A 24,553-nucleotide genomic window follows, 5' to 3' on the forward strand; every position below is an offset into this window, starting at 1 on the left:
TGACATCCTAGAATTTCAGGCTATTTTTCTTTAGCCAGTACAAGGTTCAATCTTCAATGGCACAATTCGCCCTGACGATGGCTCTGTAACTCTTAGTTCTAATGAGGAGAAAATCCCATAAGCAACTGTCGTCGTTCTATGCGTAAAATGTGGCGGAGTCTTGCTTACCCTTTCACTCCACTGAAAAATCCCATAAGAAACTGCCAATATTTGCGTGAAGAGACGGTGTTATCAACGCGAATAGTTGTCAGACTAGTGTGCGTAGTCTTCAGTGATCAATCGACGAAAGGAGAGCTCCGCTTTCATTTCAATTACTCTACAGCTTGAAATCAGCACAGCACGCTTTCCCATTGAGAAGTGGTCCAAAACACGAGGTTTGAACGGACTCTCTTACGGCTCGCTCGCAAGTATCCTTCACGCACTCAAACACCGATAACGAGTTTCCTGTAACATCCACGGAAAAGTAAAAACAATCACCCACACATGTGCGAAATGCACTCCCCCTACACTCCTGACATCATTCAGCATCCAAAGACATAACGAGAGATATGCTTCGTGAAAAAGGACTCGCCGTTCGCAAAAGGATAAACATATCCTCCAAACCGGGGAGAAAGAGAGCGAACGGCTATCCGAGCGGATTCTCTCGGTTTCTAAGGCCTGGATTGTGCTGCTACATCCACACACGCTTCGGTGTCTGCTGCTTCTAATAGCATCCTTTTATCAAGTGCTCTGTGTACGTAATGGTCCATCTGAGAGTACAGAGTATTGATCTGGAAAGCTTTTAGGGAACGTCGTCACGAATTTTCCTAGCAAACGGAACGACGGTGATGGAAAAAAGCAATCTATCAACGGTCTGTGCAGTCTGAATCACAATCGAATAGTAGTTGGCTGGAGATAATTCGCTTGCCGTCGCGGTCGTGATCGATTTTCGCCGAAAACGCGTTTGATAGCTACCTTAATTTCAATCGAAAAAGTTCCTTAAAATCAGTGATTGTTGGTGGTGTGTAAAGAAAAAAGGCTGCTCTAGAAAAATATTGCACCAAAGAGCGAAGAAGAAAAGTCGCCCCCATTATTTGGCATACTCCCTTGTGAAAATGAAGATAAGCTCCTGATGAATTTGACGGATGCTGTGTACCGTGCTCGAATATCTCTAACCGTGGGTGTATTCCGAAAGTGCTGATATTTTTGTCAAATGCCAGAGTGTGAAATTTGTACGATGAAATTGATACCCCACATTTTGTGATAAGAAATCAGAGCTCCCGAGTGTGTTTTTCATGTGTCACATATTCGCCCGTTTCAGATTCAGCAGATATAACGATGGCTTATCCCTAGTGTGCATTATTGTTGTAGGGGGGAGTGAAAGTGTTTATGTAAGGAGGGAAAAATCAATAGAAGGTTCATACCTATGAGGTGAAACGGTGACACGGCTTGCTAAGGATGCAACAAAGGACAGCTCTTGCAGGTCCGCAGGCCTCGTCGTCATCAGGAAAGGTTAGTATGGTCGCTCTTCATGGTATTCAGCTGTTGCTGTATCGAATTCTATTTGTATGGTAGTTTCGAGTTTTTCGAATGAAATAGGAAATTGTCGGAGTTATTGACAGATATGAGAATACAGATTTGACCACCCCACCCATTACACTGCCCGTTATACAAATGAATTATCTTTTGATATGAAAACATATCTAAAAAGTAGAATGAATTCCTGCTTGACTGGAACCTGTTTCATGAGAATCACAAGAACAGTCAAAATGGGAGCAATAAATACGAAGAATCAGCAGATAGGACAAATGGCTCTAATGTTGGCCAATGGATCTAAGATTGGGCCCATCGCTAAAAATCTGGTATGGGTGCAAATTAGGGGCATTTAGGCCGACATTACATCAATTTCCCCTACGTAAAGGAACTAACTATTTTGATTAATTTTTTTTACGTTTTATGCATCCAAAAATGATCATTGGCGTAGCTAAAAAAAATTATCCGGAGGGGCCTAGGGGGCCCACTGCATATTTTTATTTTATTTTGATAAACTACGGTTAAATAAAAACTCGCGAAGATGTTATTGCATCAAGACAACTTGCTATGGGGTAAATTTTTCTGTGACCAATAATACGACATTGAGGCTTGCTATTATTTTAATGATGAAACAATAAATTTGATTATATTTATTTCATAACAACGATTAGGATCTCGATTTGGGAAGCTTTAAAAGCTTAATAATTTTAAACAAGCAATGATCGTTTTTTTTTCCTTGATTTGTTTTTGATCGATCTTGTTTTCCGTGCTGAGCACCAATGTTACCGACGCCAGGGAGGCAGCTCCCACACCTGGACCCTACCTATCAACCCATCAACTCATGAACCGGGGACCAACGGCTTTACTTTCCTTCCGAAGGAAGACGTGATCAGAGAAGATGTTATGCCTCAGAACATCCCGGCGGCGTCGACTGGGATTGAACCCAGGCCTGCTGGCGTGAGAGGTAATCACGCTTACCACTACACCATCGGTGCCGCTATCTTCTTCAAACTTTATTTATCTTTTCTTTCAGGAAGTTTTTTTTTTCTATTTTCTTCAAAAGCTAATTCAAGCATTTTCCGGAAATTTATTCCGACATTTCTGGAAAGGCCGTTCTTAATCCAAAAGTTTAAATGTTCACCTTCGAAAACGGCACAAATATAAAATTATTTAAAATAGTAAACAACGATAAATACCGATTTTTTAAAACCTTTGATGCCGATAAACTTGAAAACAATTTGGCAACGCTGGCTCCAGTGTCAGTTTTAGTATCAGTTGTTCCTTTTTCCGTAGGGATACTCCAGCTTTTAGCCATACACACAAAAATACAGCAAATTGGTTTGCTGAAAATGATCCAGCAATTGGATGTTTACTGAAATAACAGCTAGCGTGCTTTATTATTACTGTGTTTATAATTACGGTAAAACAGGGAAATATGAAGCTAAGAAAATATTATTGATTCTGATTTTGTTTTTATTTTTAGATTTTTTAAAATAGTCGTCAACGTGTTCCCTGAAGAATCTTGTTGACAATTCCGTTTATGCAGATAGCTGAAATTTCATATAAATATATGCACTGGATTAAACAATCTGATAATTAAATAAAGGAGATATACACGAGCAGATAGTGGTTTGCTCATGACTATTTTTCTTCTGAAACCATGCAATATGGGTATTTTTGGTATGAGAAAAGTGTCTAGAGGTCGCCTTCTTAATATCAATAATACACATATTGCATGGATTCAGATGATAAATCGTCATGAAAAGACCACTATCATGAATTTCGGTTCGCCATCTTGGATTTCAAAATGGCGGTAGACCTCGATTTTTGACGACAAGACGCATTCTTCATATGTATCAAAATACCCATATTGCATATACTTTTACTAATTATGTTTTTTATTACTTCATGCGTGAAGTTAACGATTACATAGTTGGAGATGCTTAACGTCAATATCAGACTTAAAGTGAACATTTTATACAATAGATGAGGAGATGAAAGTATAGAATTGATCAATTGAACCAAATTATATAGAAGCTATTTCGGTTTAGAGCGGAAACAGTATAAAAGTATGTAATATACATACGTGCTGTCCTTCCTTATTTTTTGTATGTGATTAGTGTCAACCATAAACTAGTTATGCACAGAAAATCAGCTCATATATGGAGAGAAAATTAACTCTGTGATGAACTATCAATAAAGGGGCTGTCCATTAACTACGTAGATAGTTTTTTTTTTGAGATTCTTGAAATAGTAGAAATTTATTTAAACAAAAATTTTAAAATTCTTATTTCCTTTGAAAGATTCTTTATACAGTCCTCGGAAGTTTTTTTTTAAACTTTCTCCGGAAGATACTTCCAACTTATCCTGATAGTTTATTTTCAATATTCCCATAAAATAATCCTAAGGCCACTCCTGGAAACATATTCAAGATTTCTTGGAATGTTTACCTCAACTTCTGCATAAGCTTTTTCCAGTTATATTAGGATATTTCCGCAGTTCCATTTCAAATGACGATTTTTGTTTAAATTTTTTGATCGACCTTCTACGATTATGTTGAAACTTTGCACAGTTGTTTTGTATTGTCCAACATGTCATTTTACATATATAGTTCCCTAGTTTTGTACACGACTAACACTTGAAAAGGGCTTATGCAAAAATGATACGCATCAATAGAAAAACATATATCTTGCGAGAGAGATGGTGTCTTAGAAGAAGTTGCGGACAAGTATTGTGCCTTTCAAGAAAAAAATATACACTGTAAAAAATAATAATAAAAAAAAAATCAAAATTATCAAAAAAAAAATTAAAATTACTCAAATTGCTTATTTTTTTTAAATTATTTTTTAGTTTAGGTAAAGTAATACCTACTAAACAAAAAAGTTATGAATTATTTAAATAATAAGTATTTTCCAAAATACTACCAACAGTTATCGAATATCTTTGAAATAGTGTTAATATTAAAACACATTAAATTTACAACAAAAAAGCTCCTGATGCTTCAATTGCCCAAAGTTGTTATTTTCGAGGTACTTGTCGCATAATTTGAGCAATTTTCTCTCTTTTGGCATGTTGGGCAATAACAAACAACTGTGCAAAGTTTCATCATAATTGTAAAAGGTCGATCCGAAACGATTTGCGAATCTGTGTGGAACTGCTCATTTGTTTACGACTTCCACTGGAAGAGTCCTGCAACTTCACTTGGAAGTTAATGCTGGTTTTTCCAGACTCGATCTAAAAGTTTCTTCTGACAGGGATTGACCAAGTGAACCGTCATACCACCATGGCTATGCTAGTGGTTTGAGGCAAAGATTATAATTAGATGACCTCATCATTGAGCACAATCTGTTATTTACTTCTTATCTAAGCATTTTCGTTCGATTCGAATCAGTTTTAACACATTGCTATCGGAAGAATTGCAGTCTATTCGAATCGAATGGAAATTTTCTGACTAGAAAAACAAAATTTTGCCTGAATTATGTACAGTGCAGAAGTAGTAGAGTGGATGTCCCCAATATTGGCCAAAGGATCCCTAATATAGGGCCTATGCCTCAATTCCTAAATGAAGCATTTTTGATCAGTATTTCATAAGTAGCCATAAGTAGTAACCGCTCACATTTTGGAGATGATGAACTGTTCTGACAAAAATTGAAGAACAGAAGAATTTTATCGGCCAAAAAATACCAATCTAAAGATCCATAGGCCAACATTAGAGGTTTTTCCCTTATAGGGGAAATTCCGGTTCGGCAATATCTTTACCTATTATCGTCAGGTGTGTTACTGAAATCATTGAGAGTTAATTCTTTGCATGAGGATGCATCATTTTTCAGAGCATCGTTTAGCCAAAATTGAGCACTACACGCTTCATTTTTATACCTAATCTTGACATGTTTACCCAGCGGATTAGATTTCAATAGAATAGATCTTCAATAGGACACCCAATCCAGCGTACATTTGAATGTGATTATGTTTTGAGAAAGAGTCTTGAGCACCACCATAACAATTTGATAAATTAATTTTATTTTAAGGGTGTTGTCACCATGTAATTTGAGTCATCCATAAATCATTAGCAAATTGCGGAGTTTAGTCCTTCATCGGCAATACGTTAGACTGAGCGACATTCTTTTGCTGATACTTTTCAAAAAATAGTCTACCAACTGTAACATCCTCTGTGGCCATGCCAATGGATTGGAAAACGGTTATACCACTGGCCGGAACATGTTTTGTTCCCAGCAGAACCTCTCCAATTTCACCTACTATATTTGCTTTCAACGTCGCCAATTCAACCTTTGCTCCAGTCCAGTAGTCGATGTAAACACTGCATTGATCGTAAACTTCCTGGGCAAGCTCAGCATGATGAGAACGTCCTGCTCCAACAGCTGAAAACATTAAAAGATAATGTGAAAACTCAATGTTAAGATAATTTTAAACCCGAACATATAAGTACCGTTGATGTGTACATTTGGCTTCAGGAACCGTTCAAAAATTAAGGGTGTAGATGTACTAGTCGCTGTTACAATCACGTCACAATCCTTACAACACTCCTCAACTGAATCATGTACTGTGACAACTACATTGGGGTTCATGGTAGTTGGAGTTATATTAACTAGTTTAGACTTCAGCAGCTCGCTGCGAGTTTTCGTTCGATTCCACAACTTAATTTCAACAAACTTATGGGTGTTCAGGAATCCAATCGCGTGGAACTCGCCCTATGATGAAATTGGGAATAACCAACTGAGGTGATATGTTATCATTTCAAGGATAGTTACCTGTGTTCCTGTACCGATAATGCCCAAAACCAGTTTTGACTTATCAGCTATTCTGGAGAAGAACACTTTTTCAGTAGCAACGATCGAAGCTGCAGCTGTTCTCAGCCCGGTGAGATAGTTAGCTTCCAGTGTAGCCTGCAACTTTCCAGTTGCGCTATCGAAGAGGAATATATTCCCATTGATATCTTGCAGTGGTGGATTTCGTTGAGGATTGTCGCCGAAACTAGTTATAAGCTTACATGCTAAAGTCGAAGTACTCGATGAGCTTTGATTGGTCTTGAAAATACTGTGATTTCCGACAAATCCTGGCATACAAAGAAGCAATCCTAAAATGATAAAAAATCTATGAAATAGTTTTAAACAATGCACGTCAGTCCAAACTAGAACTAAGAGTCTGACCCCAAGATAGTGCTATTTGAGAATTTCCACGTAGTCATGAACCCACTATAAAAAAAACTATAATCGTATATTGCAGTGATGGCAGTGACATTCCCAAGGAACGCAAGTAGATTTCCTATTCGAAAAGGTTCTCATATATATCCTCAAAGTTGAAGCACTTTAAAAATTAATTTATTTTGTGATTAATAGAAAAACATTCATGATCCTAGAGTTATGAGGCAAATGACAAGAATTCCAACTTCCAAGATTAATATCCATTTCAAATTGAAATGCCTTGATCAAATGTAGGCTGTAGGCTTTGTGAAACATTTCAATAGATAAAGTGCAGCCTTCAGCTTTATTCGATTAGGAATTTCGTTTTCTATGCTTACCTTCTCCGGCTCTGACAAATGTACGCGCCGGTTGCGAGCTATATGGATGTCCAGTCGATTTGTCTGTATTGGATACAGACAAGAATGCTTGCTCAAGTGCGTGTAATATTTCCTTCCAGTTAGTGAACTGTTTCAGCTCGTCTTCGCTGATGAATATAGGATGAGTGGGAGCCTAGCGTAATGAAGACATAATTATTTTGTATTAGGATATTTCAATTAAACATGAACTTCCTAATTATAACTGTACCATTTCTAAACAAACTGATCCACCGATTCAAAACAAAAACAAGAAAAAAAAGCAAGCTGGATTACTGATTCAAAACTGGTTTGCACGGATCCACAGAAACGACTAACATGTAGCTTGATGATGCTGCTCATACGGTGCACGCATATTTATAGTAAGACGATATTTTTACTGATAACAGCACTGCTACCACAAAAAAGGTTACTGAACGGTGGTCATAAACGAAAAATGCAGCAAGTAGATACAAACCATACGAATTTATGAATTTTACACCTAAGTAAAATTATGCTACAGAAATGCAAACGTAATGTACCGAACACCGGACGGTTCGTTAATTCATACGGTCCATGATTAAGCTTTGCGTACCCAAGTTTCCTAATAAATAATTTGAGCTGATTAAAGGCTGAGTAAGCATTTTTTTGCTCCCAAAACAGGACTGGCAAATGTCATTTTCAATGAAAGATCTCACGCGATATTTACAGAGATACTTCTGTCACTATCATCGGATGAGAAAAAGATGATAGAGATTTTCTTCAAAATCTCATCGAATTTTTCGTCATGACAAAACGTGACAGTGTTGTGATCATTGTAATTACTAGTTCATTTATTGCTTTTAAAGTTATTTGTACCGAGAAAATCGTAATAATATATTCACTCTACCGATTACATAGGTTACTTTCTTGAATTAATCTAAATCAGTTAGAAATGTAGATGTTAAAACCGCAATAGAATTATTCTCATGAGTGCTTGATCATTGGAAAATGACAAGAAAGTTAGTTTCGTCTCGTGATAGTGAGAGGACCTGTTTTATCATTCTCACATGACGGCCGTGATATTTACCAGCTCTGCTCCGCATATTTTTTTCCTGAATAAGCTCGCTTTTCGCCTAAACTATCAGTTATTATTCCCATTTCGTCGTGACCGATTTCGATGAAACTGGTTTCAATCGATCGTTAATTGCGTCTAGGTTTAGATTGAGTGTTTATTTTTTTTTTTAATTAAATCTGAAATATTTTTTTGGGGTCAAATCGATTTAAAAATAATAAAACGAGTTTGACACAACGCATTTTTTTAAATATTTTAAAAACTCAACTGTTCAAAAAATAGAAACTAAAACCATTTCCTGATCTATTGGAATTTGTTTCATCTAAATCGTTCAAAAAATATTGGATTGGATTGATAATCAACTACTAAAAGTGCTTGGATGTGTGGACTTATTCTCTCAATTTCTTTGAAAGTACCGACATTATTTCCGGCTTATTGAGGGTTTGCAGTTTGACATTGTAGCGCCAAAGGAAATTTTTTGGCAAAAGGTCAAAAAAAAGGTCGAAGGACAAAAGATCGATGAACAAAAGGTTAAAATTGACAAAAGGTTGAATGGACGAAAGGTCGAATTGACAAAAGGTTGAATGGACAAAAGGTCGAATGAACGAAAGGTTGAAATGATCAAAAGGTCAAATGGACAAAAGAATGGAATTTAATAGGACAAAAGTTTAAAATTTGAAAGGTTGAATGGACAAAATGTCGAAAGAACTTCCGAGCACTTTAATTTGGAGTGATCAGTAGCTCATGTCGACCTGTGCGTCATTTCATCGGTGGAGGGAGCGGTATAGAACCCATGTTTGCCTCGGCGGTGGGGGCATCGTGGCATGACGCGGATGACTTTGATTGGCGGCAGTAGCGTGCATCGGCGTCACTCATTTGGGCTACCAGTCATCGTCAAGGCAAACGTTGTCAATTGTCAATAACAATGCTATCAAAGACGAACATGTGAAGGTTTTTTTTATTAACTAAATTTGTAACGAAATTAAATGACTTGAGCAACACAATTACATGGAGCCGTTAATGTGAACAAGCATCTACGTCCTGAACTGCTTGGACAACAATAATGTGAAAGAGATTTTGACGAAGGTTTTTTTGAGGATCAAATCTGTCAGTGACAATGTGAAAACTAATTTTATCAATATCGCACGAAAGTCTGTCAGTGACTATGACAAATCTCAGCACTTATCACTATGGTGAAAAATATTTAATTTGAAACTTTATTTTGAACTAATATAACGCAGGGGAAATGGATCTAATGTTGGCATATGGATCTAAGATTGGGCACACTGCTAAAAATCTGCTATCTATCAATTGTATCTAGATGAACACGTCATTGGGACGGTACTAATGGATATTTTTGGTAGCTATTGAAAATTTAGTCGATTGCTGAATTAATGTATGGGCCCAAATTAGGGGCATTTAGGTCGACATTACATCCATATCTCCTAGATGAAATGAAAATATTTAAATAATAAGTGTGATTTATTACAAAATCGCAATTTTAAGGAGTTGTTACCAAAAACGCCATCGCAGCGTTTCCAAGTAGTGCATATCTGAAGAATTTCCTAAGGTGGTTTTTACAGCACGATATTTAGTGCATAAATATGACATTATTGACGTTATTGGCATACATCTGCATATTAGTAGTCCAGCTACATTAAGCGCTCGTAGAGATACATAACACATGTCCGTGTGAGACCAATTCACTCAAAAACTCTTCTTATAAACCTCTTACAAATCATAATAAAACCAAAAATAATTCTTCTGCAATGTCCTTAGTTTCTTTGTGATTTGATTTGTTGTAAGATGGAGTTTTTTTTAAGACTGGACACTTCATTGGGCGAACTTTGAACATATCCACATATGGTCCTGAGTGCTCGATATAACTAAGATTGATTGATTAATGTGGAATTCTCACAAGATTTGAGGTGTCACTTGAAGTGTTAAGGTTCATAACGAAATATTTTGTTTTTAAATTGGCTCAAGCAAGACTCTAACCAAATTCTAAACATCGACTCAATGATAAAGATACTATTCGGCAAAGGAACACGCAATAGTACTTAAAGGAATTCATGCAATTTAAAGTAGTAAGTTTATCGATCCCATCTGGAAAAACAGCAACCCGAGAAAAACAGTGTTGATAAATCAAGACCAACAATTGAAATGTCCTTAACTCTATTTTGTAAACAAACCTTGTAAGTCCATTTTCTCGCGAACCAAAGTCCGCAAAGGCAAACCAACATAATGAACAGGTAGGAGAAATTCTCCTCTACCCGATTGTGGTTTAGTTTTGCGAATGAAGGTTTCGGTTCGCGAGAAAATGGCCTTACAAGGTTTGTTTACAAAACGGAGTTAATGAAATGGCCTTTTTGGTCTTGAAATTATTCCTCCGTAGTATCTTACAGATAGGGCATCTTAGTTTTGGTATTTTTCACGATGTTTTCTTTAAAAAAAATGTAAGCTATATTACACAGTGTTTAATCCCGATAATTTATAATCTATTCTAATGGATAACTAATTTATGACAATAATCTGTATGGGACTGTTATGCTTTTATGGGTAGTGATAGTAATGAAAATTATGTTACCGTACTTAATGTAATTAAAAGTACTAAACATTTAATTAAGACTGCAATTAATGGACTTAAATAGTAGTGAACAGTTGGCAGGGTACAATTAAAGTTGTAAAAGCTGTAATTAATTGATTTAATTTAAGTAAGCTCTTGCCTGCTTCGGAGTAAAAGGCTATTGCATACCCCTAGCCTTTTGGTGCTTGGCAAATATTTACATCATCGATGTATCAAAAATTCGCAACGGCGTAAAGTAAAAAGATACAGGTAGTGAGGGTGTGATGCGGCGGCGCACATGTCTAGGAAGTAGTTAACTCTTAGTGAGTGTGTTACTCCATGTTAAAAGAAGGAGTTAACTTTCCAGCATTTTCAGTTGGGGTGTTTAATAGCTCCCTAGGAATTAATTTAATTTTCCCGGATCACTGGGCAGCCTGAATATGTAATTAACTGCAGACATTTAATCCTTGACGCTAGTAAATTTATAAAATTTAGATCATGGCATCAAGCTTGAAGTTGTTTCAGATCCCTGAGTTTTTTCTCAATCCTGGATGATGTTTTTTTTTTTCGTTCTGTGAGAATTATAAGCTACGGGGAAATTCATCGATATTTAGAAAAGCTCATTAAAAGAAGTTTAGTAACTTCACTTCATGAAATATTTTCTGTGTCTAATTTTTCTTATTATTTCCCGTAGAACCCTTCATAGGATACCATTTGAATTTAAAAAAAAAACCTTAGAATCATCCCAGAATTACCGCAGAGTTTTATTTCTGCATAAGTGCCCTAGAATATCGATTTTTATGCTTTCTCATTCAATGATCACTTTATAATTGTCTAATTATTTGTAAAACATTGCAAACTCGTATGAATGATTTAGAATTAAGCATTATGTGAATTCTATTAAACTCTGTAATGACATAATTTTACTAATTACTATAACCTAAACATGTTTTCGATATATTTGAACTTCAATGAATTTGTGAGATTTTTGGAAAAGGAAAATAATGACAAGATCCGAAGTTGAACTTTTTAAAGACCTCGCATTTAATAAAATTTTAGTTTTATGCTTTGGAAAAGTTGGATGATTTTGTACTATGATTTTTCCCTTGATTTGTTTTCCGTCGATCTTGTTTTCCATGCTGAGCACCAATGCTACCGACGTTCCAGGAAGGCAGCTCCCACACCTGGACCCTACCTATCGACCCATCAACTCATGAAGCGGGGACCAACGGATTTACTTCCCTTCCGAAGGAAAACGTGATAAGAGATTTTATGCCTCAGAACATCAACGGCGCTACTATGATTTTTAATAATGGTTTATAAACATTTTATTTTAGATATTTTTCAACATTTTGGACTGCGAACAAAATTCTGGACCGTTTATAATATGCAAAGTTTCATATTTGTGAATATTTTTATGATTTCTGTCAAAGGTTTTTTTTTCTCGAAAGTTGATGTTTCCGACTCTAGTAAAACGTGGAAATCGATCTATCTCTAACACCAAACGACAGATTGATGTGGTTTTTTTTTCTGCAAGTAGAAGTTAATGCGAGCTTTCTACTGTGATAATTTCAAGTTGCCATTGAGTTTAAAAAAATCATGAATTAAAATTGTTCCACAACAATGGTAAAACTGGGAAGTCGCAAATTAAATATGTTAGTACTTCAATTTTATACTGACGATCTGATCTGAAGATTTCAAGAAATCTTTTTAATTGATGATGTACCTATCAAAAATTTTAAGAATGAAGAATTCATCGGGTATCTTGAGTTCTGCATTACAGTGATCAGATTCTGAAACTTTAAAAAAATGATAAAAATTATATTTTTATTTTATTAGAAAAAAAAATCAAAATAAGAAAAAAATTCATAATCTCAGAATATGAATCATTTTAAAAATATTGAAAAATTGGATTTAACGATCTTGGATTAAAAAAAAAATATACTAAACTTAAAAATATTTGCATTACCGAACTGAAAATAATTTTCAAGATTTTAGAACTTTTGATGAGACCATAGAATTTGATAAATTTCCTATATCCAGGACTTTGAAGACTCAGAGACTTGATATTTTTAAAAGATCCAAAGTAAAAAATATATTATCGATAAATTATTTACACAACTCGGGATAAAGTAGCAGTAATCTAAAAATTAAATGTTGTAATTTTAATTCCACTTCACCATATATCGGAAATGGCTCTAATGTTGGCCTATGGATCTAAGATTGGGCCCATAGCTAAAAATCTGCTATTTATCAATTTTATCTAGATGAACGCGTCTTTGGGACGGTACTTATGGATATTTTTGGTTGCTGTTGAAAATTTAGTCGATTGCTGAATTTATGTATGGGCTGAAATTAGGGACACTTAGGCCGACATTACATACATTTCCCCTATCTTGTTTAAGAGTAGCATCATGAGTAAGTAATAGAGGCTTGTCGGCGAGCTAAGTACTCTACTAAGCAAAGTTTATCTCTTGGAACAAATTTTAAACTGATATTCTTATTTATTCTCACAAAAATTCAATTAAGTTTACCTAGATAATTTTGATTTCTCTATAAAATTCTCATGGCAAACTATTCAGAAATACTCTTAAAAGATTCACTTGCAATTCACTTCAGAATTGAGTTTTGGATTTGGTCTGAATTTCTGAACTTTCTTTAAAAAATTCAAAAAAGGCCGAAACATTCTACTTAGCTTTCAGTATTGCTTCAAATTTCTTTAGAATTCTCCTCAGAATTCCCTTGGACATGCTCTCAAGCTATACGTATTGTCCCAAATTCCTTTGAAATTCTTCTAAGAATTGCCTTGGGCATGATCTCAGAAAATTCTGCAAATTCTCAAGAAACAATTTTTATAAATTGTTTTCAAAATACCCCTTAAGTCTCTCTAATAAAGGAAAAAGAAAAGAAAGACAAAATACCCCTACAATTCTTCGCAGAATTATTAAGAAATGCTTTCTTCAGTTGCTCATCATTTTATTTGGAATTCTTCTTTAGGCCCAAAATGGGTGATTAAGCCAAAGTAGTTCTCTACCCTATTAAGTTTTTTTCTGTCCGCGATATCGAAATGCTTTCATTGAAATAATGTTTTTTATAAATCAAGGATTCCAAAAACATCATACATCAATCCTCACTATCCAGCAATTGAATCTAATGACCAAATCAGCCTAATCATGTGTCTGCAACTCAAGCAAATGTTGAGGTTCGGATACCTTGAATAATAAAAAAAATATGAGCCTATTAATATTTGGAGTTGAAGCTTGCACATGTTTGAACTTACAAAAAAAGTAATTTGTTGTTAAGTTATAGGAGGGGGTCATTGGCAGTGGCACATCCTCCCCCTACGCCTGTGTTAAACTTAATTAATGCGAATTCAAATGCGACATAAGACAGTTATTATCCATTTGGAAGAATTCCACTCACCCGATTGGACATAAACATTGAAGTACTACAAAAAATACAACACTTTTTACATTTTTTTGGAGTATTCACCCAAAAATAACTTTTTTTGTTTATTTGTGTATATTTTTACTATGAATACTTGGTTTCCTAAAACTTTTGTGTTTGTTAGAAATTTGTTTACAATAAAATAAGTAACATAGTAAAATATTATACACCCGATTGTTTTTTTTGTGTGCAGTTGTATTATTCTTCCTGAAACTATAGCTAAAACTGGTTTCAAAACATCAAAAATGTTTCCAACTTCACAACAGAAAAAAAAATAACCGGACATATTGGAAAGCATTTTGAAATTTGGAGCTCAATTCTATTGTTATGCGCTTTTTGTTTATTTTCGGTTCAATCCTCATTTAGGATCGATGCAGAAATTTCAGTACTACCATATTTTTCTGCGATTTTTTTTTTTGATTTTGAAAGCAGTTGCATTTAATTTGGTTGCGATCAAAACTATGGGGGAAAAAAGTCGTTTAAAACAGAATTGAGTGTACCTCCCTTCCATTCTATAGGGTGTGGCACCATTTCGGCATACCCACTTCACTTCGACACACCCTCGTTACATCAGTCATCCAACAGCCCCGTACAATTGTTTGTACATCATTCGTAATTTAACTCGTGAACAAAGAACTGTCTTAATTGTTTTTGACGCGTATGACAGAAATGGGTCTCATGTGTCGACGTAGTGTACCGCTGTATTTATATCCAAAGAAACGTTATTGAGTTATCATTTAAAAATGTCAATTGTTAATATGCCAAAGTTAACTTGAACTTGACTTGTTATTTTCATGATTTAAATTACATAACATGAAAAAAAAAGTATATCTACATTTACGCTTTGAATTTACCAAAAACTTTATATTTTACTCATTTCAGCAAGTTGTCGAGTTAAACGGGTACGTGATAATTTTAGTGGAAAGTCGCGATGGAAAAATCAAACTATACGGTAGTCCAGCGGATAAGGATAACCTTGAAGTTGCGGATGAGATTTTGGACGTTAATGAACGGAAGCTGGAGGACTCTCCTCGGGCAGAGGTGATAAAACACATACATGAGGCAAGTTGCATCAACGTCCTTTCTATCTATTAATTTCATTAACAGTTTTCCTTATTTTAACACTTACAGTGCATTCAATCATGTATGATAAAACTCCGCGTGAAAAGGCGGAGTGATTCAAGACTAGGTAAGTAAAACACCAACGAATCCCATTTCAAGTAGAGATGGCAGCACATGCAATCTGTGATCATGGTTAGATATTGATTACAACATGTTAAGCAGTATACAGTGATGGGGCTCTACTTGACTCCCCAACAAACATTGCTAGTGTTGGTGTCCACATGTATATCTGGGCGGTATTCGATGGTCGAAACAAGTTTTTCATCTAGTCTTTGCTTGTGTTGTAATTAACTCCATCGTGTCTGGACGGTGAACAAAAACCAGCGCTGTGTTGACTTATACAAGTGAATGGTAACCGAGTATTGAGCTAAAGGTAAGCACGTAACATGCAGTGGCTTGAAACCAACAAGATCGAAAGGCGAAGCATACAGGGGTGAGGGAAAAAGAGTTGAATGTTAAAATCACATAACACAGCCCAGCTCTATACTACCAGTCCAAGTACACAGCATTCGACAAACGACATCTACGACCAGGAAAAAATGTTATTTTCAGATTAATTCACCTATTGGCCTAAGTTAATATAAAATGTACTATTCAACTTGATTGTATTGTTTCGCGACTCTTGGTACACATTTTGACATTAACAGTTTGTAATAAATTATCTAATTTACTATGATTGACAATTTTTGATAACTTTTCTCTAGGCGTCATTTGAAAAACAAACGTTTGATGTAAGGCACGGATGGTCAAGTATCTTATACGTAGCTTGACGAGATCGAAATATTCAGTTTTGACATTTGGTTACGGAGATATGAACAAAAACGTGAAATTTTGCAATAAAAATATGCTAATAACTTTTCATTCTCAGAGATTGCTGAACCAATTAAAGTTCTTTTTAATTTTGTATGTTTTTGACTATCAAAGATTGCAAATGAATTTTTATCTCGATCGAACATTTGGTTCCGGAGACATAAACATATAAATGTCACATTACAGATGATTCGAAAGCAACCGGTTAAATTTTGTTCCTGAACGAAATATCATTGGACCCTTATAAAATTTAAACTCGATCGGATGTTTGGCTCCGGAGAAATGAACAAAACAGGGAAATTAAGTTGAAAAAATACTGTCAATAACATAGTTACAAATGTACAAAAAGTACAAAACCTCCAAAGAATTTAATAGAATATTCGTGGGATCCGTCCACTGGTTTCGGAGATATGGTTGGAATAAGATCCGTGAGTACGTGTCTCGAGACAAATAATGACCCAAAGCGAGCTGAAATCCTTCGGAATTGCATAATTTCATCTCATTACATAACATAACATAACAGGATGATATTGGCCACACCTGCAGCTGAATATATCATATGGACTATATGATAAAAAAGTAAGAGGTTGTATCCAAGACACCGTGCTCAGTATCAATATTCGGCGACTGTATTAGGGAAATCACTTTTTCCCATCACGGAAACGTTTCGTTTTCTGATGAAAAAATTACACATTCCCGTGTACAAAAGGCACGAAATTTTTGGTTTATTCAATTGATAATAAAAAAAAAGCAAAAATCGATTGGATAGAGTGCAAAAGTTCTCCAATCGTGAGATATTTGCGATCAATCATATAAATTCAAGATTGTTTTGCTTTTTTCTAGCCTCTTAGAGAAAACTTTACCATAATTCGAAGTGTTTCTGGTTAATTGACAAGGTCATGTGGTATTCGGTCATCGCGAGAATTTTATGTACAACTTCAATACTGTAACGCTTTTGACTGGGTTCATTACCAAAGAGCTTCGGGGCTGATGTGGCTGGCAGAAATGGCCCACAGCGACTCACGAAGAGCTACTGGATTCCAGTGTTCGAAAAATCATTCTCAAATCTCATGCATTCAACTTCCCTGAAAGTAGTACGAGTACGAATCTGGCAAACAAATCTCACCCTTGAGATTCTCATGCATTTTCACGCACTCATACTCAAAACGCAAAAAAAAAAACATTTCAACTTAAAACTCATAAAAGCCGATCAAACGACAATTGATAGTATGCTTATGCATGTTGTGTTAAGTTTCCATCCACAGATGAAAAATCAACAGAAATAACAATGATTAATGCCAAAATAAAAAGCAATGAATTTTTAAACCTGAAAACTCATCGATGATTTTTGCAAGACAAAACTCATAGGCGAATAAATTCACACATGAGATTTGAGTTTTTGATTTCGAACACTGCTGAATTCGATCAGCAGCTTCTTCCTCCTTCTTTGGTGAATGGATGCTCATGTGTGCTGCAGCTCGCTGCTTGCGGGCAGCCTTTCGTTGTGTATTGGTGAACAATGATGGAATTCGATTTCGAAATATGTGTTAGGAAAAGCGCTTTTTGCAGGCAATCGGTGATAGTTTTGATCATTGCAACAGTTGGACATTTATGTAACTTTCAATAGTGAGCTATTGAAAATTAATAAAGTTTTCATTTTAACATATTCGTAGAAAAACTACCAATCGGAGTTGTTTAGAATTAAAATCCATCCGTTATTGACAGAGGCCATAACCTGATCACTTTTCGTAATGTGATTGATTTAATTTTTTTGTTAATTGCATCCCCAACATTTTGCCGAAAGACGTAATCCCGGAAAATTTGTGTTGAAGTTTTCAGATTTTACCAGACATCCTGTAATTTGAAAATTCATTGCATCGTTGAAAGAATGTTGGGTTGTGGAATAACAAGGAATTTATATCAGCAATCCAACAATAAAAAGCATAGGAGAAAGAGGGTTTGTTTGTTTGTTTGTTTATTAAGGACATTTTACATCTCCGCGATGCATTCATGTCCGCAGAAAGAGGGGCAAAGTAAACAGGTGAGGCATAGTGGGCTTCCTGTGCTGTAGTCTTGAATTTCTTATGGTTCGAAATAAATTAATGGGTTATTAATCATTGCAATGGTGATATTGAACCTACTACCGATTCATTTGTTACGAACAATTAGAGAGTTGGGACTAAAGTTTGGTATGCTCATTATGCCCCACCCACTATGCTCCTCTTATCTCTAATCAGAAAAAAATATTTTCCTCAAAAATTTTCACGGTGGAGGAAAAATTAAATTGTTTCTAATGACTGTTTTCAGTTTGCAATATTTCTTATTTATCACTGGTGAAAATTTCAGAGTGGTATCTGGGGCAAATCATTAGAAACATTTTCATTACCCTGACAATGTTCTTTATACTGATTTTTCATGCAATTTTCCACACCGTGGGTAATATTTTTATGGAACGCTCTCAAAGAAACATTAGGAATAATTGAATGTAAGGACCGTCCAAGATTTCATTTGTAGAAATCGCTTTGTTTACTCGACAGGGTACTCTGACGTACTAAATGGTAATCTATATGGACACTGAAGAAGTTTGCAAGTAGTAAAAGAAATACGTATCTTTTATAGTTTTTCTTCAAGTGATAGTGAAAATAAATAGTGAAAATGAATAGTGATAGTGAATAGTGATAGTGAATAGTGCAAGTGATACAATAGTAGTAGAATTAAAAAGAAAAACAATAATAATGAGGTATATTGGTTGTTTATTCTACTAAAATCAATCAATTTAGAGCATGTAGACACTAATGTTCAATTCGTACCATTTTTATTAAGTGACTTTTATTTTCCAGGAGAAATATGAAATTGCCTTACTCTACAACAGAAAAAAAATTGTTATTTTATACAGCGTTATGAAATCTCTCTCCACCTTGTGCCGCAAATTAATCGAAGACAGATGATCCTTTGTTAACATGCTTGCTTCAAATACGAAATATGGGTATTCCAAGTGCACGTTGAATCAAGGTATTTGAAACACGGGTAATGTTTCTACCCAAATATTATGCGGCAGTTGGGCACTTCGAGTAAGCACTTCAAGTTTCTGTGGTGAGAATTAAATCTCTAGATTCCTAGCCTAAGAAGACAGATTATCTAGGGAACTTTGCAATGGTTCATGCAAGTCTACGGCCTGTGGACCTTTTACAAAAACCCCACCATATTGGCAAGTAGTCATATCGCTCATTTTTTTCCAAACCATATTCGATATCTCAGACATACAAGTTATAAAGAAGAGGATTGAGACATGACTTGGTGAATTTAACTAATTCTGGAAGTTTATTTGCCCTTAATGTCCAAGAATACTGAATCCAGTTGATTATTGTGCGTGAAGGTCAGTTGAATACCTTACCTATTAAAAGCAGCGCTATACAATCATTTGTTCCTTTGCTCGTACGAAACCCAAGTTGCGTATTTGATAGCAAATTATCTGATTCAACCCAGTGAACGAGTCCCCGAAGGATCATTTTCACCACCAATTTCTTCATGCTCGAGAGCATAGCAATCGGACCGTATGAGCTATGAAAAGAAACAGTTGTTTGCCCCTAAGCCATTAGGAGTAAGTAAATATTTTATTGGGGAAATTTTTTCCATTTGTTGAAGTTTTGAGTGATTAGTTATTTGATAGTTAGATAGACCGGTACAATGTCCAACAAAGAGCGGCGCTGCACGCTACGTCTGAAGGCACTTTTTTTTTGCAACAATCATGTACCTCAGATTTTTCTTCGCAGGATGTTAGTATTGATCCTAACAATCAAATCTGTTTTTTTCTTTTTTCTTTCCTTTATTTAATGTCGGTCTCTGTTCCGCAATCTAGTGCCAATCACCGACGGACATCGATTGCCATCCATTGACGGCAATCGAATGTGCAGGAAGGCAGCTTCCACACCTGCCTAGGATATCGCACCCATTCAACACACATGGGCCGGGACCAACGGCTTTACTTCCCTTCCGAAGAAAGACGTGACCAGAGATTTTTATGCCTCAGAAAAATCCCACCGACCTCGACTGGGATTGAACCCAGACCCATCGGGGTGTTAGAAAGCAGTCACGCTTACCACTACACCACCGGCGCGGGCTAATCAAATCTGTGATGGTTTTAAAATATTTCATCTTGGGTTTTTTGAAAACAAGTGTTTTGAAGTTTACAAAGCGTAGGCGTATATGGACTATTGACCATACAACTATTACGAATTGAACAAATGCAGTCAAATAAGGTTCAAAAGTTGATTGCATTAATCCAAATGGCATTAAAGAAGTTTCTTTGACTCCCAAGTAAGATCCATATTGATTTTGTCGACTTTGTGATAAATCAATTAATATTTGTTCGTAGCACAATATCTTGCATAATTTCGCTTCCCTCATAATAGTAAAAGAGAAAGAAGCGAGCAGGACAGTCCGAGACAGCCACGTAATTATAGTTGGCATTTTCGTCCTATTTCGAGTGTTTTTTATGGATGTATCGTGTAGAAAATCTGGAAAAATTAAAAAAATCTCATGATAAAATAGAGAGCTCGCTTGTCGTGCTTCGAAAAGCGACTCTGTAAAAAAATTAAGTCACTTTAGTAGCGACGATCGTTGAAAGATTTTTACCGGAGTTCAATAAAGGAGATAGCAGGTATCCGAAAGTTTTGTGTCTTTTACTCAGCAGCTGGCAAAGGTGGTATTTACCACTAAATCATCCTGAGGGGCGGAAAATATGCTTGGATTTTTAAAAATAAATAGATATGTTTGACTCAACGGCGAGATCGAAAATAAATTCTGGCAACCATCACGATATTTTTTGAAAATCGTTTAACCGATAATGCCGATAATACAGGAATGAAACTCACATGAGGTTAGTTACTCTTACCCGTAAACGGCGCCGGTGGTGTAGTGGTAAGCGTGATTACCTCTCACCCCAGCAGGCCTGGGTTCAATACTTTAAGAAATATCTGAGAATTTCAGGAAAAAAAGCCAACCTCAGAGACGGCTCCTCCAATAAAGCAGGGAAATTCAACAACTTTCAGATAAGTTCATTGAACTTGAGGGAAGTTCTACAAACTTCAGGAAAATTATTAAAACTTTAAAGATGTGCTTCGATCTTCAGAGAAGCTCTATAAACTGCAGGAAAACTCTACCGACTTCAGTGCGGTTAAAATCGGTAGAACTGTTTCAAACACATCGTTGGTACTTGAGCGGTCGGCGATCATCTCTTTTTGCCAGTGGTGGTGGGGGGACATACACCCCTCACCATCCCTCTCCAAAGGGGGAGTTCGGTAAAGAGAGATGATAAAACCGATTTGTTCCTTCCTAGTCCCAGTTGTCCTAGCTCGCTATCTACTTTCTATATGCAATTTTTTCACACTGCCGTAATCTAAACGGAACTATCAATTCTATACTTTCATCTCCTCCTCACCTATCGTATAAAAACTACCACTTTCAGTCTGTTATTCGAAATAGCATCTTCAAGAAGTTCAAACCAAACTCGACAGTCAAAGATGTGCGGGTTTGTAGATATTTGTTAGAAAAAAAGACACTGCAGTAAAAAGAAAGAAATTCATAAAAATTTGCAAATTATGTCTGACGCAGCTTTCTCCTAGGAAACGTCATGCATGTAGTGAAAACCAATTTGTCGCCAAAAACAGGCAAAAAACTAGCCGAGGTTATTTTTTAATAAACGTCGCAGGAAGACCAATGGGTTTAAATCTGAAACAGTCGGGGAAAAATTCTAAGGTTGCTCACGAAGATTTACTCAGCTTTAAGAAAGTTCTTAATCTGAGTGCTAATAGGTTCAGTGTGTAACAGTTATAACTTTATATGGTACAAAACTGTACACTATACTTTTATTATATTACAGACGCTAAAAAATGGCGTATACTCATACGCCATTTTTTAGCGTCTGTAAGCGTATGAGATATACCAGCTGTCAAACAATCCAGCCTTGCCTCAAATCAGCTATGAGGAAAGACTACGCAATTGGGTGGCTGCCGACTCGGCTACGCATTTTTTTGCTTGTCGCCATTGTAGGTGCTTGATAAATGCCATTGCCTGATAAACGTGCAGTTTTTCAAGGATGAACTTTTGATCATCAGCTAACGAAAAACAACACATCGCTGATTTTTTTATATGTTGTGTGAAAAAGCCTAATCTTTTAAGAAAAAAATATAAAAACATATTGAAACCTCTATCTACAAACCATGAAAACTATAATGAACGAATACAATCAATGTTTTTCAATATAAAATCCCTGTTCTTTAATAACATTATTAACACGAATTTTTAATTACCTTTCATTTAATATTTTGATCTTTGAAATCAGCCCAATAGTTTGAAAGTTATAAATTTAAAAAAGAGGCATTTAAAAAATAAAATAAAAAATAAACGATTTTTTTGGACTACTCTAACGTTGAATATTTTGCGATAAGGAATAAAATTACAATTTTTACCAAATTCTGAGAACCACTATATCGTTTTACAATGGAATGGCTGAATAAAAGTAAATTTAGAGACTACAGAATTGTTTAATTATTTTATTAATTTAAACATTATCATGACAAAGCTACTATATCTTACGGTACCGAAAAGGGAATCTTACTTTTCCAGTATTTTGACAACTTTAGTCCCATTTTGAACCATTATCAGTAAATGGCATATTTGAGAAAAAATACACCAGTTAGTTATTCTAGCAATGAATTTTGTACAATTTATTTTCTTTCGCAACATATGGAAGTTGTAAGTAAATTTATTCAAAAAAATTGCCTTCCCTTTCGACGACTGTAGTTAGACGCTTCCGAAAACTGCAGTATGCACGTTTTAAAATGTTTCGATCCATAGATGTCATCACTGCCTTGATTTTAGCTTTTAGCGACTTAAGTGTGGTGTGAGGGGTTCTATTGGTATCCCGTTGGACGACGCCCTATACAAAATAATCCAACGGATTGATACCGGGACTGCTTGGGGGCCAAATTTCTTCCTCCCAAATTTACGAAATATTTTCCGTAAGCCATTTCTGTGCTTTATTAGCAGTATGAGCAGGTGCTCCGTCTTATCACTTTCCCAAGCCTTTTTTTAATATTATACACTGTTCTTTCAGACACATTTACCGACCGAATTATTTCTTTCATGCATACTCCGGCGCGCAACAAAGCGACAACGGCTGACAGATTGCTCTCTTGTTTCGACATCTTTACGTTTACTCAACATTGTTTGTTTAAATCTTACACCTAACAGTATAAGCTATCAAGTACTGCCAAATATATCTAAATCATGATGCACAAGCATGAGAAATTACTATTTGAAATTTACTGCAAAAATTCGTCACGCACCCTGTATACTTCAAAACACTTTTTCTCTAAAAAGCCAAGATGAAGTAGAGGAAATGACGGCTTCGGCATGCCAGACTATTTTCGGCAACCCAAATTGAAACACTATTTTCACTGGATTTTCTTACGAAAACACTTCGCTGAGTGCATTCAAACGATTCTTTATGCTTTCAGCTTCAATTTGACTATATTTTTACCACTGAGAAAAAGCAATCTAGCAAGGTTTTCTTGAAATGAAACACACGCACTACAAATTGTAGCTGATTTCGAGTTGCCGATAATAGAACAGCAGATTTACATGCAGTTCAAATGGAACGGTTGCCGAAGAAAAACTGGTTGCCGACAACACTCGCTCTCACTAGAGAAGATTGGAGCTTTGACAATTCTTTCGACTGAAACAGCAGCTGGCAGCAAAGATTGTAAACAAACCAATACTGCATATGTGTGCGTTCCTTAGAGAAAAAGGCTATAGAAAGAAGGTCGCTGCTTAGGATGCCGAGAATACGTAAATTCCCCTATTTTAAAACCATCACAAATTTGATTGTTAGGATCAATGCTAACATCTTGTGAAGAAAAATATGAGGTACATGGATGTTGCAAAAAAAGTGCCTTCAGACATAGCGTGCGCTGGTGGTGTTGTGGTAAGCGTGATTATCTCTCACCCCAGCAGGCTTGGGTTCAATCCCAGTCGGCGCCGCCGGGATTTTCTGAGGTATAACATCTCTCATCACGTTTTCCTTCGGAAGGGAAGTAAAGCCGTTGGTCCCGGTTCATGAGTTGATGGGTTGATAGGTTAGGGTTCAGGTGCGGGAGCTTCCTCCCTGGCGTCGGTAGCATTGGTGCTCAGCACGGAAAACAACATCGACGGAAAACAAATCAAGGGGAAAACAAAAAAACCCAACAAAGCTGTAGAACAATTTATTTGAAGCAACATTGCTAAAGACACTATTTCTCGAGGAACATTTCAAAAGATCCTATATGCTTTGATCGATTCTTTTCATCGGCTTTCTCTTTTGATAACCACTGCTATGCAAGAGATTTTGCGCTTTTTTTACTACATATTTCGATAAAGGAGGTTCTTATCCACACGGTAAGAAAAAAATACCCAAAAGTAAGTTCTTTTCACTCATCTCGACACTATA

The 24,553-nt window shown here is 35.8% G+C and overlaps 2 protein-coding genes across 3 annotated transcripts in view; one reads left to right on the forward strand and one right to left on the reverse strand.

The window, feature by feature from the left end:
* Window positions 1–1,000: 1,000 nt before the first annotated feature.
* sdt (stardust) overlaps window positions 1,001–24,553 on the forward strand; it is a 128,354-nt gene continuing 104,801 nt past the window's right edge. The window contains exons 1-3 of one of the 2 annotated variants that reach the window (XM_065232815.1): window positions 1,001–1,491; window positions 15,016–15,195; window positions 15,265–15,322. In XM_065232815.1, the coding sequence (XP_065088887.1) occupies window positions 1,438–1,491; window positions 15,016–15,195; window positions 15,265–15,322 (292 nt within the window). In that variant the 5' untranslated portion in view covers window positions 1,001–1,437. The remainder of the gene's footprint in view (window positions 1,492–15,015; window positions 15,196–15,264; window positions 15,323–24,553) is intronic. The other variant, XM_065232816.1, reaches the window with a different exon arrangement.
* LOC135710291 (ketimine reductase mu-crystallin) lies at window positions 5,586–7,364 on the reverse strand. Its single transcript, XM_065232820.1, has 5 exons — window positions 7,299–7,364; window positions 7,052–7,223; window positions 6,282–6,607; window positions 5,960–6,221; window positions 5,586–5,891 (listed from the first exon to the last, which is right to left on the reverse strand). The coding sequence occupies exons 1-5, from the start codon at window positions 7,299–7,301 to the stop codon at window positions 5,596–5,598; spliced, it is 1,059 nt and encodes a 352-aa protein (XP_065088892.1). The 5' UTR covers window positions 7,302–7,364; the 3' UTR covers window positions 5,586–5,595.

Source organism: Ochlerotatus camptorhynchus, unplaced genomic scaffold (genome assembly GCF_037179485.1).
Source record: "Ochlerotatus camptorhynchus isolate MF236.1 unplaced genomic scaffold, CSIRO-AGI_Acam_v1.1 ptg000375l, whole genome shotgun sequence".
Lineage (NCBI taxonomy): Eukaryota > Metazoa > Arthropoda > Insecta > Diptera > Culicidae > Ochlerotatus > Ochlerotatus camptorhynchus.

Bases quoted from the DNA above. Each gene is read 5' to 3' on its own strand.
- LOC135710291 (XM_065232820.1), bottom strand. The intron at 6,608-7,051 runs GTAAGCATAGAA...TTATCATTTTAG, and splicing joins ATTTGTCAGAGCCGGAGAAG to GATTGCTTCTTTGTATGCCA. The intron at 6,222-6,281 runs GTAACTATCCTT...ATTTCATCATAG, and splicing joins TTATCGGTACAGGAACACAG to GGCGAGTTCCACGCGATTGG.